Raw genomic sequence first — 16,590 nt, 5'->3', positions numbered from 1 at the left:
TAAAAATACAGTACTATAATCTTCTGGGATCACTGTCATATACGTGGTCTTTTGTTGGCCTAATATCATTATGCAATGCGTGACTATATACACTATTCTTTTATAAATTACCTTAGAAATTAAAATAAACATCCCTGACTGATGATAATCCAATGGAAATTATTACTTATACTAAAATTATTACTTACACTAACCCCCAATAATCCTAGAAACTTAAAATATTTTAACTTCATTAACCTCCCCTGCATTTTGTGCTACTGTCATGCGATTTAGTTCTAGATTATTTTAAGCTCGAGAAACACGACATTATTGTTTTATACAGTCAACATTCATTTATATTTTACATGCATATTCACCTTTCATGCTCTCCATCTGGATCATTTTCCTTCTTTTTTTTTTTTTTTTTTTTGAGATGAAGTCTCGCTCTGTTGCCCAGGCTGGAGTGCAGTGGCGCGATCTTGGCTCACTGCAAGCTCCGCCTCCCGGGTTCACGCCATTCTTCTGCCTCAGCCTCCCAAGTAGCTGGGACTACAGGCACCCACCACCACGCCCGGCTGTTTTGTATTTTTAGTAGAGACGGGGTTTCACTGTGTTAGCCAGGATGGTCTCGGTCTCCTGACCTCATGATCCGCTTGCCTCGGCCTCCCAAAGGGCTGAGATTACAGGCATGAGCCACTGTGCCCAGCCAGATCATTTTCCTTCTGACTAAAGTACCTCCCTTTAGTGTTTCTTGTCATACAGGTCCACTATTGACAAATCCCTCAGTTTTTGTTTGTCTAACTATATCTTTATATCACTTCATTTCTTCATGAGAATTTTTTATTTCAATTATCCACAAAATATTATAATACTTTATAAAAATACTTTATAAAAATATTAAATTTAGGCTGCCATTATTCATTTTAAAAAGTGTGCTAGAAGGCTGTTTTTGCTAACTTCCTTTTTTGGTAAAGGTTAACTTCCACATTAAGACATTGAAGATGAAAAGCTGTTGGAAAAACTCTTCAAATGTACAAAGTTGTTTATTTTTCTTGGCAATTTAAAAATACAGAACAATTTAAAATGAATACACATTAAGTTAGTGTTTTATCCCTACTATACAATTGTTATTATATAAGGAACTGCTCCATTCAGTTAAAACCTAATGAATACCATCAACTTTTCCTGGCTTACTTTCCTGATCAGATTTAGTACATAACATAATTTTGTTACCCTTTTGAATATACTTAGAAAAATTACAATATCATAGTTCACATAAAGCCCTTTAAAAATCTCACGTCACAAGTTGTTGAGAGAGGAAATAATGACGTCAACTCTTCTTAGGAAGACCCTCTTGGTAGAGAGTCAATGCTAAGCAGGTTATGTAAACAGAAAAAACAACAACAATTTTTAGTACCAGAACCATTGCCAACTTGCATGAAGTCCATCTGTCACATTTTAAAATGGTTTGAATTTGAACATATATGCCATGGCACAGAATTTCAAATCTAATGATTAAATCAGGTAAATAATGATAGTTAAGAATTATATCCTGAAAACAGAGGAATCTAGTATAAGGCTTAATTTAAGGTGTGACTATATGTATTTTATAACATAGACACCAGACCTTCATTTTATTTATTAGATTTAATTTTTCCTTTGCTAGACACTTATACCACTAATGCTGCTATTCGAATTTGTATTTTGAAATTTTTGAGTTACTCTTAAAAATAGTTTTATTTTGTATGTTTCACTTTTGCACTTCAGGGTAAAAACTGTTAAGTTTAGGCTGCCATTATTCATTTTACAAAGTGTGCTAGAAGGCTGTTTTTGCCAACTTCCTCTTTTGGTAAAGGTTAACTTCCACATTCCTTTTCACCACTGTTAATATTCAGAATAAGTTTTCCTCCCCAAATCAACTATTTAATATATTCTAAAGGGGAAAAAATGACCACCATTAAGTAGACTTTAAAAGTGAATGTAGATTCAAACATGATTTGAAAACTGGAGTTCTAAAAATGTTTTGCATAAAAGCCGTATCCCACTGGAATGAATGTGAAGCCGTAACTTCACTATTTTGAACAAATAATGCCCATTTAGTGTGTAAGAAAAATTAGTTTTATAGTTAGTTGTACCTTATGACTCTTAAAAGTCTCAGAAGATAGCTAAGTGAGGAGCTTTGAATGCCAGCAATGCCATCTTGTCACTCTATGACATCAACATTAAACATTATATTCCATCCCTCTTCTTGTAAAACTTTCACATTTTCTTTTCTCGTATTTCTTTTAAATACATTTTCCTCTCTCTGTTCATCTATTTCAACATGAGCAAAAGTGCATTCAAGTCCCTGATCTGGTCCTATTTTCTATTTGTGGCACCCATCACAATAAGGACATATTAGCAATATCTCACAGTACCAAGTCTATTTTTTTAAAAGGGCTCTTTAAATGCTGGGTCTTACTCTGCATGCTATCTAAAGATTAAAAGATTTCCCCTTGGATTGGATAGCACAGTTTCAATTATATATTGCCTTAAAAAATCGCCGGGCATGATGGCTCATGCCTTTGGGAGGCCAAGGCAGGTGGATCACGAGGTCAGGAGTTCGATACCAGCCTGGACAACATGGTGAAACCCTGTCTGTACTAAAGATATAAAAAATTAGCCAGGTGTGGTGGCGGGTGCTACTCAGGGCACTGGGATTACAGGGTGGTGCTGGGATTACAGGGTGCTACCTATAATCCCAGCTACTCAGGAGTGCTACCTGTAATCCCAGCTACTCAGGAGGCTGAGGCAGGAGAATCACTTGAACCAGGGAGGCAGAGGTTGCAGTGAACCAGGATGGCGCCAATGCACTCCAGCCTGGGCAACAGGGCGAGACTCTGTCTCAAAAAAAAAAAAAAAAAAAAATCAATGCAACCTCATACAAGATTAAGTCACTTTCCAGTTACCTTCATTATTCTAAGTCAAACTCTTCAGAAAAGGACTGACGTGAAAAATTTCTTATTCTACTTTTCAGTTCCATTAATATGAATGTTAAGGTACTGCATTATACTTTCAAATTCCATGTCTGTGGTCTAACATTTAATCAAGTTTGAGATCCTGTTTATATTCCTTTTGAAAAACCTGGCCCATGTCCATGCAAAAGGAGGCACATATTAAGATTGCCTATTGACTATTTAACTTAGAAAAAACTTTTGAGAATAATAAATATAAGAAAGTTTAAAAAACTGGAATGGAATTATTTGGTCCCATGATATTCTTTAATTTTAGATTTTATTATGGTATATAGCTTTTTATCGCTCAAGTTTTATCTATAACAATAAATAATTTTCTTTGAGCAATTCTGACTTTGGGGAAGAAAAGAAAGAAAATGATTTATAAGCAGTAGCCTCACTGTCCTTCATTAGCATGCTATCACTCACACTGTCATCAGTATCTTAGCTCTATTTTCTTTGGACCCTGAAATTGGTTGGAAAATTCATCATCGTACTTTAGAGTTTAATACTTGGGGAAAAAAAAGTGGTTTTGTGGAACCATATCTGGGATTCCAGTTTACCATTAAAAATGTGCAGAGTAAAGAAGATTTTCTTCTTTTGATCCCTGTAGAAACTCTACACAGGTTCTTCACAGATTATATGCAGATTTGTGCATATAAAATAGGCTACTTGAATTAGAAGTTTTCTCCTGGCTGGTACTATGGCTCTGCAGCAGTGAAGTGGTCTTCCAAGAAGGACTGAATATATTCAAATGTTGGTCTTTCATCAGGGTCCTTCTTCCAACACAGATTCATCAATTCATGGAGGGATTCTGGACAGCCCTGAGGGCAGGGCATCCTGTATCCTCGCTCCACCTGTTCCAGTACTTCACAGTTCACCATACCTGGATATGGCACTCTGCCCTTTGTTACCAGTTCTGTCTGTAGAATTCCAAATGAGTAGACATCAGACTTTATTGTAAACCCACCATACAGTGCAGCTTCAGGAGCGTCCATTTGATTGGAAATTCTGCACCTTGTCTTGATGTGTATTAATTGTCTTCAATTAACCTTGCTAAACCAAAATCTGCTATTTTGCACACAAGATTTTCTCCTACAAGAATATTAGCAGCCCAGAGATCTCAGTGAATACAGTCCATTCTTTCAATATATGCCATACCATCAGCAATCTGAGCAGCCATATCAACCATTTGTGGAAGCTTCAAATACTTTCCAGCTCCTTCCCTAAGGAAATCAAATAAGCTTCCTTTTGACATCAATTCAGTGACAATGTAAATTGGCTCTTCAGAAACAACAACATATAGTGGAACAAGTTTACCATGTCTTATTTTTTTCATTATCTGAACTTCTTGAAGAAAAGCTTCTGGCGTCATTGTACCTGGTTTTAGTGTTTTGATTGCTACTTTTGTGGTTCCATTCCATATTCCCATCCACACTTTGCCAAAACATCCTTGTCCTAGTTTAACCTCTAGTTGCAAAGATTATCAAGGGATTTCCCAAGCATCTTTTGCTAGACCTTGAGTCTGAGGTTTCACAGTTGGACACACAGTTGTTAACTTGTGGCATAAACCATCAGCATGTTCTGTGCAGTGTTTTGCCAATTTCTGCAGAGTATCAAATTGTTCTCTGGTTGTGATATAGTATCCACCATTGTCAAGTTTCCTAATTTTGTAGTGTTTCACATTGTCACCCCTTACCTCATCCCACTCACGAATAGAGAGGGAATAAGCACCTTTAGTAATTTTGCTCTCTCGTTTTTGTTTTGTTTTATTTGCTTGTTTGTTTTTTAGACGGAGTTTTTGCTCTTGTTGCTGAGGCTGGAGTGCAGTGGCGCGATCTCAGCTCACTGCAACCTCTGCCTCCCAGGTTCAAGTGATTCTGCTGCCTCAGCCTCCCGAGTAGCTGGGATTACAGGCACTCACCACCACATCCAGCTAATTTTGTACTTTTTTTTTTAGTAGAGATGGGGTTTCACCATGTTGGCCAGGCTAGTCTCAAACTCCTGACCTCAGGTGATCCGCCCATCTTGGCCTTCCAAAGTGCTGGGATTACAGGCGTGAGCCACCGCGCCCAGCCATTTCACTCTCTCTTCCTAAGAAAATACCTCATTGATTTCCAGGATTCAGAAGTAATCTTTCAGCATCTTTTCTCCCCATTTTACCAAAATACCATTCTTCTGCCTGAATGGAATCTGCAGGCGCTACATAACTGCTCAGGATATAACCATTCTTTCCTGTAGTGATTGATCTTGCTTCCCACCAGTCTCCTTCTGTATTGTTAATTATTTGAAATCTTTCACCCTTCTTAAATGAAAGGTCTTCTGTAGTTCTAGCTTCATGATCATATAAGGCCACAAATATAGTAACACCACGTGTTAAGCCAGCAGGATATGAACTTGGGACCACTAAGAATGAGGAAGATGCCCACCTCCAAAAGGTGTTACCCCTGAGGATCCTCCAAATGGTATAATGGAATGGAAAGACGGCTGAAATTAACTGCTGTTCCCTTTGCTGAAGATGATGGACATGGTGGCACTGTGGTGGGTTCTGGTCCATGGCTCACCCTTGTACTGACAGGCTCTGGAGGATTTTCAGGTATTTAATGGCTGGACTTTTGTTTTCTTTGCTTTTAATGCAGCCCATTATCAAGTCTGTCCTCCGGCTGTGCTCTCAGGAGTCGCTGCTGCTGCAGCTCCGGGTGGTGGGAGAGGGCGGTGGGTGGAGGTGAGGCCCGGGGCCCTCTCCTTCCTCCACCTCCTCATCCTCCATTTTCGAAGGAAATTTTTTCTGAGAATAGAATTCTAGGCTGGCAATTATCTTTCTCTCCTTTAATGATGGCAATTTCATTTTTTGTCTTTTATTTTCTTTTTTTTTTTTTTGAGACAAAGTCTCCCTCAGTCACCCAGGCTGGAGTGCAATGGCAAGATACCAGCTCACTGCAACTTCTGCCACCCGGGTTCAAGTGATTCTCCTGCCTCAGCCTCTTGAGTAGCTGGAATTACAGGCATGCACCACCACACCCAGCTAATTTTTGTATTTTTAGTAGAGACAGGGTTTCACCATGTCAGGCTGGTCTTGAACTCCTGACCTCGTGATCCGCCCGCCTTGGCCTCTCAAAGTGCTGGGTTTACAGGCGTGAGCCATTGTGCTCAGCCTCATTGTCTTTTTTAAAAATCATTTTTCTTAAGATGTCAGTCAGTCAAATTGTTGCTCTTTAAAAGTATTGTGTCTTCCCCACTGCTCACCATGGCTATTTTAAATATTTTTTTCATAGTTTAAAAACTTTGTCATAGTTTCCATAGTCTTATATTGACATCCAAAGGTGTGTTTCATATGTATTCATTCTGCTTAGGGTTTCCTAAGCTTTCAACTCTGTTAAGCTGCTGTCTTTCATCATTTTGTAAAATTCTTAGTATTATCTTTTCAAATATTGCTTTTGCCCTATTCTCTCCCTTCTCTTTCTGAAACTCCAAACCTACATGTGTTAAACCTTTTAAGAATGTCTCATGTGTCTTTAATGTTCCTGTTTCTTTTTTTGATTCCTTTTCTCTGTGCTTCAGTTTGAGATTATCCACTGACTTGCCTTCCTATTTATTAATTTTGTCTTGAACTCTAACCGATCTGCTATTGAACTGAACCATTAGTTCTAATTTCAAATATAGTACTTTCTGTTCTAAAGTGGTTAAGTCTTCATAATAAATTCAAATTATCCTGAAATTATGTACCCCTTCATCTATTTTGTCCATCTTTTTCTCTTTTTTCTTGAACATGTGATTCATAGTTATTTTAAAGTTATTGTCTGATAACTCCAATATCTGACTCACCTGCTGGCCTGCTTTCATTGCCTTGTTTATGATTCACATGATCTTGCTTCTTAGCATGTCTCATAATTCTTTACTGTATGCTAAACACTATAGAGTCCTTATATAATGTTATTGCCTACCTATAAAAAAGACAAAAAAGGGCTCCCTTTGTACTCTGGTAAGCAAGGAGGGAGCTCATCATCCAATGAGGGATGGCGCTAGGTTGGGCTGTCATTTTTGTAGGACCCCATCTGCTTCTGCCTTAACCCTGTTTCTTTTATTTTTGAGATGGAGTCTCGCTCTGTCGCCCAGGCTGGAGTGCAGTGGCGCCATCTCGGCTCACTACAAGCTCCACCTCCCAGGTTCATGCCATTCTCCTGCCTCAGCCTCCCGAGTAGCTGGGACTACAGGCGCCCACCACCACGCCTGGCTAATTTTTTGTATTTTAGTAGAGACGGGGTTTCACCGTGTTAGCCAGGATGGTCTCGATCTCCTGACCTCGTGATCCGCCCGCCTCGGCCTCCCAAAGTGCTGGGATTATAGGTATGAGCCACCGTGCCTGGCCTGCCTTGACCCTGTTTCTAAGGCACGCCCTCCATGGAGTTCAAGGAAAGACTTTTATTTCCTTAGCACTGGATTCAGTTCTGCCCATTACAAGTTTTCAGCTTAGCTCTTTGGCCTCTCACCCCACTCAGTTTGAAAACTTGGCGTGTGTTTTGAGAGGGTGACTAATCACACATGTGGGGCTCCTCTAGTGTTATTTTTAAACTCTAGCTCCAGAAACCTTTTCTGCATTTTTTGTCTCCCAGAAGCAGCCAAGCCTGGATGCTCATCTGCCTGCTACACCTGAAATCAACAGAAACCCTAGGTGAAAAGTAGCTGTAGATACTCATTGTGACCAGACCACATCTTCTAGAGTTTTCACCTCTCGCCCATTCTGTTTTCAGACTCCAGACTCCAGCAGGTCTGTGTTTCCTAGGCACTGTAAGGCTGTAGGAGATTTCAATGTGCCTTCCGGAAGTTTCTGGCCTCTCTCTTCAGCTCCCCTCCAACCTCATTTCACCAAATGTCTTATGGGGAAAATCAGTCATGCATTTGAGCACCCCACCACACCCCCCACCAAATCTCCAATTTGTCAGTCCATTATGGCCAGAAAACCTTGGCTAGTATCTCTTTCAAAGCTAGCAGCAGTCCTCTGCCTCTGCTCACATCTCCAGAACTAGCACGCTTCCACAGAAAATAAAATAACTGGCGCTCCTCGGTGCAGCTCTGGATGAGCCTCCCATCTCTGGAACTTTAGTCCAACTGTCCCTCATTGCTTCCATAGCACTCTGAAGCCTTTAAGAATGCGACTTTTATGGCACACTCAGCTTTTCATACCTGTTAGCATCTCAAACTTGATACTATATTTTGCACTACTAATTACTTTCAATGAATTTCTAAATATTTATAAGATATTAAGTAGTCTTAATATGTTCCAAAGTACAGTTTAAATATGCTTTTGAAAGAAAAGCATCAGTAAAACAGTTACTTCTTACCTCTTCATAAAACTTCACCTGAGGTACAGCTTCATTAATTTCATTCAAACAAAAATCTTTAAATAGCAAGAAACCTAAAGGAAAAAAATAAAAAATTTCAGGGTGGGCAATTAATTGAAATTTTATCCCACAAGGGTGTTTTCAAAGCAATGTGTTTATACCTCAACCTCTTCCTCCTCTACTTTTTTTTTAAAAAAAAGATTTCAAGAAGCTAGTGAATTAATTAATTCCTAGAGGGAAATACTCCAGGCAGAAAAATACCACATACTTGGCTCCTTGCTTCAGGATTCGTTCTCTATTCATGTCCACCCCCGCCCCCCACTTTCTACAAAAGTATGATACAACAGGGCTGGCATTCACCACCACCACTTGGAGCCGCTGACCATTGTAGTGACCAAAATAACAACCAAAGGAATAAGAGATACAGATGGTATGAAAGTGTTGGTGAGAATCACCAAGACACTAATAAACACTATGCCCACTAAAATAGGACTAAACTCCCTTTAAAAAACAAAACAAAACAAAACAAAACAAAACAAAAAACACCAGAACCTTTCTAGTCCTTTCTTCCCAAACCTTTCTAGTCCTTTCTCTTGCCACTCACTCACTATTTCCAAGTCCCTACCAAATACCTAGTGCCAGAGCAGATTACCCATTCCCAGGTCATGCTTTACTCCTTCACAACTACAAGCCTCACCTTTAAACACCTTTGCCTAGAATACCACGCCCCTCTCTGTACCTTGAAAACTCCTGAAATAACCAGAATTGGACTCAAAAGCCACCTGTGCTCTGAAGTCTTCTCTGATGAGACAGACCCTATTGCACAATGCCTGGTACACAGTAGGTGGCCAATAAATGTTCACTGAATGAATATTTACTTAGCCTTTCCAACATTCTGTCAAAATATTTACCACATACTAATTAATTACCTGATTTATAAGGCTCCCATTCCATTTGAAAACCTAGTGCCTAGCTTAATGCCTAATGGTGAAGCCTAGATAAACAAAATTAAATAGAACAAGCTGATACCACACTGAAGGTACAGATACTTGAAGATTATAAAATTCCAAAAAGTCAAAACAATTAAACAGAGAGTTCGCAGAAACAGAAGCCGCAGAAAGGAACTGAGGAAAGACTCACAAAGTCTACCATGTAGAGATGAAGTGAACCAGAATTCCCCAGGTGGGACTGAAAAAGGAAGTGGCTGTGATGAGATTTTAATTAACATTAGCATAAGGATCTTGTAACTTGAACTGGTCTGTGACTGATCCATAAATTCCCCTCATAGTTCCCGGAACGTGCCCTTTGAAAATGGTAAATGTTCGTCCACTCAAACTAGAGTAGAATGACTAAGAATACTAGTTAAATAGGCATAGCCAGACTTTACCAGGGTCAGACGCACACCTGCAGTGGCAGCACAGCCACGCTCCTCCCATGGAGAAACTGCAATGACCCCAACATACGCAGGAAGTAGGAAATTCAAGAAGCAGGTAAATGGGAAGGATACACATCTCTATCTGTTCGTATGTTAGTATTCTGATTTTAAGAGTAATCGTTGTCTCTTCATTTTCATTCATTTCAAAGGATTTTCTAATTTCCCTTGTCATTTCTTCTTTGATCCATGAGTCCTTCAGAAGGGTGTAGTTTAATTTCAAAATATTTGGGGATTTTTCAGACACTGATTTTCTGTTTAGTTCTGTTGTGGTCAGAGAACATGCTTGGTAAGATTTCAATGTTTTTAAATGCATTGAAACTTTTGGTCTATCTAGCGGAATGCTGTATGGCACTTGAAAAAAGTGTGCATTCTGTTCTTATAGGGTGGAGTGTTTCATTTAAAAGAATACAAAGGCAATTAAACCAAGTGGGCTTGATAGAGTTGTTCAAGATGGTCCTCTGCAGCAACACAGATGGAACTGAAGGCCATTATCCTAAGTGAAGTAAGTCAGAAACAGAGAGTCAAATACTGCACGTTCTCATTTATAGGTGGGAGCTAAACAATGGGTACACATGGACATAGGGAGTAAAATAATAGACACCGGAAACTCCAAAAGGCAGGAGGATGGGAGGAGGAGTAAGCCATGAAAAATCACACATTGGGTACAATGTACACTAAAAGCCCAGAGTTCACCACTATGCAATGTATCTAGGTAACAAAATTGCACTTGTACTCCCTAAATCCATAGAAATAAAAGATCATCCTCTGAATCTTTACGGAATGTCTGTCTGTTTATTTATTTATTTACTTATTTTTGAGACGGAGTCTTGCTCTGTCGCCCAGGCTGGAGTGCAATGGCGTGATCTCAGCTCACTGCAACCTCCGCCTCCCAGGTTCAAGTGATTCTCCTGCCTCAGCCTCCCGAGTAGCTGGGATTATAGGCACCCGCCATCAAGGCCGGCTAATGTTTGCATTTTTACTAGATATGGGGTTTCACCATGTTGGCCAGACTGGTCTCAAACTCCTGACCTCAGGTGATCCACCCGCCTCGCCCTCCCAAAGTGCTGGGATTACAGGCGTGAGCCACTGCACGGCCATCTGTCTATTTATTCTATCCATCATCAACAGTGAAATGTTGAACTCTCCATTTGTAATTGTAGATTTGTTCATCTTTTTTCAGTGTTGTCAGTTTTTGCCACATGTATTTCTTTTTCTATTTCTGGAAGACAAAACTAACATGAGAATTTGAACTTAAGTATTTTGATCAAATTAGAGATGTTTTCAAAACGTCTAAATGACAAAATGAAATAATACCACACACGGACCACTGTCTTTTGACTACATTTGGAATTAAACTGAAACTCTTCACCATAGCCTACCCATGCCCTCTGGAGTCACCATTTCCTTTTCTGGCCTCATCTCACAGTGCTCCCCCCAAGCTCACTTCACTTAGGCCAAGCTTCTGTACTGTAGTTTCTCTAACACCAAGCTCATTCCCTTCTCAGGGTTTCTTACCGGCTATTCCCATTGCCTCACCCACTTTTCCTGGATCTTCTAGATGAACAGCTCACTAGCTCACTTCAAATACCCCTTTCCTTGAGGAGGCCTTTCATGATTCTCATTCATTCTCACTGTCCTGCTGTCTCTATCTCGCATCCATTCACACACACACACACCACAAAACACTTTGTAGCACTTACGATGAGCAAAAATTGTCACATGTTTATATTTGCTTCTTTACTGTCTACCTCTCCCACTACAATGTAAGCTGCAATGCATAGGGTACAGGTGTTTTATTCTCTACTACATTTGCACAAGAGCATTGACTGTAACAAAGACAGAGCTCAGGAGAGAGAACAAAGGAAGAAAGGTAGAAGAGAGAGCATAGGTACAAGGAGAGGGAGGGAAGTTGGGGGAAAGGAGGAAGGAAGAGGACAGAAAGAGGAGGGATGAGGAAAAGAGGGAGTTGAATGAATGAACACCCAACTTAGAATGTGTTTACCTATTTATTTAAGGAAATTTCCATTGTCAGTCAGTAGAATAAGCCAAGGACTTAATAACACACAATAGAAAACCCAAAATATTATTTTCCTTCTGTGTGCACATAAACTGAAGCTTTACTTTCTACCAGCTGTTTAAATGGAGCTGCTAAAATGGAGCAACAGGAAGAAAGATATTTGCCTTTTGGCTAAATCTTAGATCACTGTGTCCTAGGCTGAACGCAACTTACCTTAATCAGCCTTAAATTATATAAAAAGCAAATGAAGCATGGCCTAGATTACGGCAAAATATGAGAGGCAAAAATAAGGAAATATTTTGCCTAATAAGTTCACTTCATCGTTGTAATTTCTTCAGATCTTAAAGAGTAAAAAATAGCGACCTAACACCTGCTTAGTAGATATTTGTGAAATGTGTTTACTTTGTTTCTATATTTGAACCACTGCAAAATGCTGAATATTGATTAACTTTTTAGTGTATGTAACACCCGTCATCACAATAATTTTTCAAAAATTAGTAGAAAGAATTGTATTGCTTTTTATAAAATGTAAGTTAAGAGCTTTTGAACGTATTAAATATAAGTGGTTTCTATGAGAAAATTTGAAATTAAATCTCCTAAAAATTAGAAAGGTGAAAAGAGAAATATGAAAATTTTCTTGCAAGAAAAAATACTTGTCCTCAGTTTTGCCAAGGAGATTAAGACAGTAAGGAGAATAGACTGCATAACTGCTAAAACTTCCTCCCAATATTGACTAATTCTACAAAACATTTACTGAGTATCTACTAAGAGCCACTGTGTTATTCACTGAGGATGTGATTGTGAAAACAGTGTTTTTCAATAAGAGGCTTATGGATCAGTGTAAGAGACAGACAACAAAGAAATAAACACATATAATTTATGACAAGGAATATAAAGTAATTAAATATGATGCTGAGATAATGATAAAAAGAGGAAGATGTATTTCAGATAGAACGGTCAGTAAGGCCTTTCTGAGCTGTGAGACAAACAAAATACAATGCATGTCAGATAAGAAAATGCTGCAATATGTAATCTCACTCCTCTTCAACATTGTATTGGAGGTCCTAGCCAATGCAATAAAGTAAGAAAATGAAATAAAGGTTATTCAAATTGAAAAGGAAGAATTAAAACTGATTCTATTCAATCTGGTTACCTACCTGGCAAATCCTATCTATAAGTAACTACTAGAATATGTAAGTAAATTTAGCAAGGCCACAGGACATAAGGTCATTAGATAAAAACCAATGAAATTTCTATAAACTCATAGCACACAATTTTAAAATGGAATTTTAAAAACAAGTCAATTTGTAATAACAAAGAACTATCAATACATAGGAATAAACAAATAAATGACATACAAGACCAGTATGCTAAAAACTGTAAAATGTTACTGAGAGAAATTAAAGAAGATCTAAATAAATGGAAATACATACTCAGTTCATGGACTGGAAGATTTAGTATTGCTTAGATGTTAATTCTTCCCAGATTAATTTGTAGATTCAGTGCAATTACAATCATAACTCCAACAGGCCTTTTTAAAGAAACCAACAAGCTGATTCTAAAATATATATGGAAATGCAAAAAACCTAGAATACCCAAAACATCTTAAGAAAGAAGAACAAAGTTCAAAGCCTTAACGCTATCCAATTTCAAGACTCATTACATAGCCATACTAATCTTAATCAATACATTAGATTGATTAATATGGCTATATAATGTAGTGGCATTAGATTAAATCACTGGAACAGAAATATAAGGTCCCAGAATATACCCACATTTATATAGTCAATTTAAGTCTTTTCAACAAATGATGCTGGGAAAGCTGATATCCATATGGGGAAAAAGATGAAAGGAATTGCTACCTCACACCTTATAAAGAATTAAATTAAGGATTATCATAGAACTAAATGTGAAGGCTAAAATTATAATGCTTCTAGAATATATATAGAATATCTTCACAGAAAATCTTCATGCAAAAGATTTCTTAGGCAGGGTAAAGAAAGAAATGATAAATTGTACTTTATCAAAATGTAGAACTTTTGTTCTTCAAAAGACAGTGTTAAAAAAAATAGACCAGCCATGGACTAGGGTAAAATATTATAAAACCTAAGTTAGAAAAAATGCCTTGTAAATTTGGATTCAAAGAAACAAACAAACACAATTCTTACAAATCCATGTTAAAAGAAGAACAACTCAATAAAAGAACTCAAGGAAGATTTGAACACATCACAACACATGAACACTTCACAAGAAAGGGATATAAACAGCCAGTAAGCCCATGAAAGGGACTCAGCATCATTGGTCATCATGTAAATGTAAATTAAGCCACTCTAAGATATCCCTTCTCAACTACTAGAATGGCTAAGTTAAATATTGACAACCCCAACTGCCAGCAGGGATACAAGGCAGCCAGAACTCCAATGAGTTGCTGAGGAGGACGGACAATGCCTTGGGTCCCCCATGCCTCTGAATCAAGAGGCAGAGAAGGGACATCTTGTGTTGACTGGAGTAACTGATCCTGACTGCCAAGGGGATCCACACTAGAGGGATAAGGAAAAGCATGTCTGGAATACAGGAGATTTCCTAGGGTATCCCCCCACTATTACTGTGGCCTGTGATTAAAGTCAAGGGAAAACTATAACCCAATTCAGGCAGGGCTATGAATGGCCCAGACCTTTCAGGAGTAATGATTTGGGTCATCCCATCAGGTACATAACCATGACCAACTGAGGTGCTTGCTGATGGTAAAGGGAACACGGAATCCATGGGAGTAAGGAGTACCAGCTACCACCATGTGACCAGTTACAGGAATGAGGACTACAACTGTCATGAGTGTTTCCCCCTTATTGTGTGTGTGTATGTTAAGCAAATATCTTTGCTTTCTTCTCCGCTTCTTGCCCCTTTATCATGTAACAGAAGACATACTAACTTCCTAGTGTAGCATTTAAATATTGTTAACTTTACATGACAGTATTTAAGTTGCAGGACATCGAAGAAAAGAGCAAACATCATCCAAGGACTTTGCATCCTTTTCTGGGAAAAGAGTCAATGCATCTTCCACTGTATGCAGACTAGTTGTATCATGTTAGGTGGAAGCATGACCTTGTTATCGTCTTTACTGGAGATTAATTTTGCTGTAAGGAGATGTGTATGAGCACCAGGATGACAAGGGGTGGATGTGTGATGGTTAATTTCATCTTGGAGAGTGTCCTGGAATGAGATTAAAATTTAGATCAGTAAACTGCGAGTAAGCAGATTGCTCCCCATAACGTGGGTGGGCTGCATCCAATCAGTTGAAAGCCTGAATAGAACAAAAAGATCAGATGCCCCAGGGAAGGGAGAATTTCCCAGCAGACTGCCTCCAGACTTCATCTGCACCATCAGCTATCCTGGATCTCCAGCCTGCCAGCTCACACTGCAGATTTGGACTTGCCCATCTCCATAATCACATAAGCCAGTTCCTTACAATAAGTCTCTTTCTGTCTATATGCACACATCCTATTACTTCTGTATCACTAGAGAATGCTGCGTTATATAGATTTGGAGCATGGTAAAGAATATACAGTCCCTTAGGAAAATAGCTTGAAAGTTTCTTATAAAGTTACACCCACACTTACACAATGCAGTGATTCCTCTATTAGATACTTATCCAATGAACACTTATATCTCCAAAAAGACTTGTATAGGAAATCTTCATAGCAGCTTTATTCATAACTTATCTGAAATGATTCAAAGACTATCAACAGGAAGATAAGCAGATTGTGATATTTTCACACAATGGAATACTATTCAGCAATAAAACAAAACAAACTACTGATACATCCAGCATTGTACCTGTATTAGTCAGGGTTCTCCAGAGAAACATATAAGCAAGTAAGAGGAGACTTATAGGAATTGGCTGACATGATTATGGAGGCCGAGAAGTCCCATGCTATGCTGTCTGCAAGCTGGAGAAACAGATGGTGTAACTCAGTACAAGCTTAAAGACCTGACAACCAGGAGAACCAATGGTGTAACTCCCAAGCCAAGGCCAAAGGTCTGAGAACCAGGAAAAGGCTGCTAGTATCAATCCTGGAGTCTCAAGGCCTGAGAAACTGGAGTTCCAATGTCCAAGGGCAGGAGAAGATAGATGCCCAAGCTCAAAAAGAGAGAAAGGATGAGCTCTTTCTCCATCTTTTTGTTCTATTCCTGCAGGCCCTCAATGGATTGGGCAATAGCCACCCATATCCCTGATGGTGGATCTTTTTACACTGATTCAAATGCTAGTCTCTTCCAGAAACATCCTCACAGACACATCCAGCAATAATGTTTTATCAGCTATCTGGGTATCACATTTAACATAGTCAAGTTGACTATGAAACTTTACCATCACCATCAGTAAATGTCAGACATTACGTTGGTCAAAAGTTGCCAGATACAAAGAAGTATATGCTGCGTAATTCCACATATATAAATTCTAGAACAGGCAAAACTGATCTATGGTTTTTTTTAAAAAATCAGAAAAATGCTTGCCTCTATGAACATGAAATTGACTGGGAAGAGGCATGAAGGAACTTTCTAAGAATGGAAATATTCTGTCTTTTGATAGAGGTAGGGGTTATGTGGGTCAATACATTTATCAGAATTAAATTGTGTACAGTACTGTAAGTAAATTTGCCTTAAAAAAGAACTGGAAACAAATATTAACTCTAGCTAGTAGGTTTGCTTTCACAGCAGTATGAGTTAGCAGTTCGGAAACTATTTACAGTGTATTCTAGGCTTACACAAATGAGTAAATATATTGAGGATAATAAGAGCCTTTTTGGATAAGAGAGTTAAAATATG

The 16,590-nt window shown here is 38.6% G+C and overlaps 1 protein-coding gene and 1 pseudogene across 4 annotated transcripts in view; both read right to left on the bottom strand.

The window, feature by feature from the left end:
• The window catches only part of GRK3 (G protein-coupled receptor kinase 3), a 164,399-nt gene that overhangs the window by 76,874 nt on the left and 70,935 nt on the right, over positions 1-16,590 (bottom strand). For 3 of the 4 annotated variants that reach the window (XR_010125922.1, XM_063663083.1, XM_054469610.2), the window contains exon 3: positions 8,315-8,388. The exons of the other annotated variant lie outside the window; for it this stretch is intronic. Coding sequence is in view for 2 of the 3 variants with exons in the window: in XM_063663083.1 (XP_063519153.1) it covers positions 8,315-8,388 (74 nt within the window). In the remaining variant the exon portion in view is untranslated. The remainder of the gene's footprint in view (positions 1-8,314; positions 8,389-16,590) is intronic. 4 annotated transcript variants of the gene reach the window in all.
• On the bottom strand, positions 3,650-7,039 carry LOC129023635 (tyrosine-protein kinase Yes-like; annotated as a pseudogene).

This window comes from Pongo pygmaeus, chromosome 23 (genome assembly GCF_028885625.2).
Source record: "Pongo pygmaeus isolate AG05252 chromosome 23, NHGRI_mPonPyg2-v2.0_pri, whole genome shotgun sequence".
Taxonomy (NCBI): Eukaryota; Metazoa; Chordata; class Mammalia; order Primates; family Hominidae; genus Pongo; species Pongo pygmaeus.
This window is presented reverse-complemented; position numbering and strand designations above follow the sequence as displayed.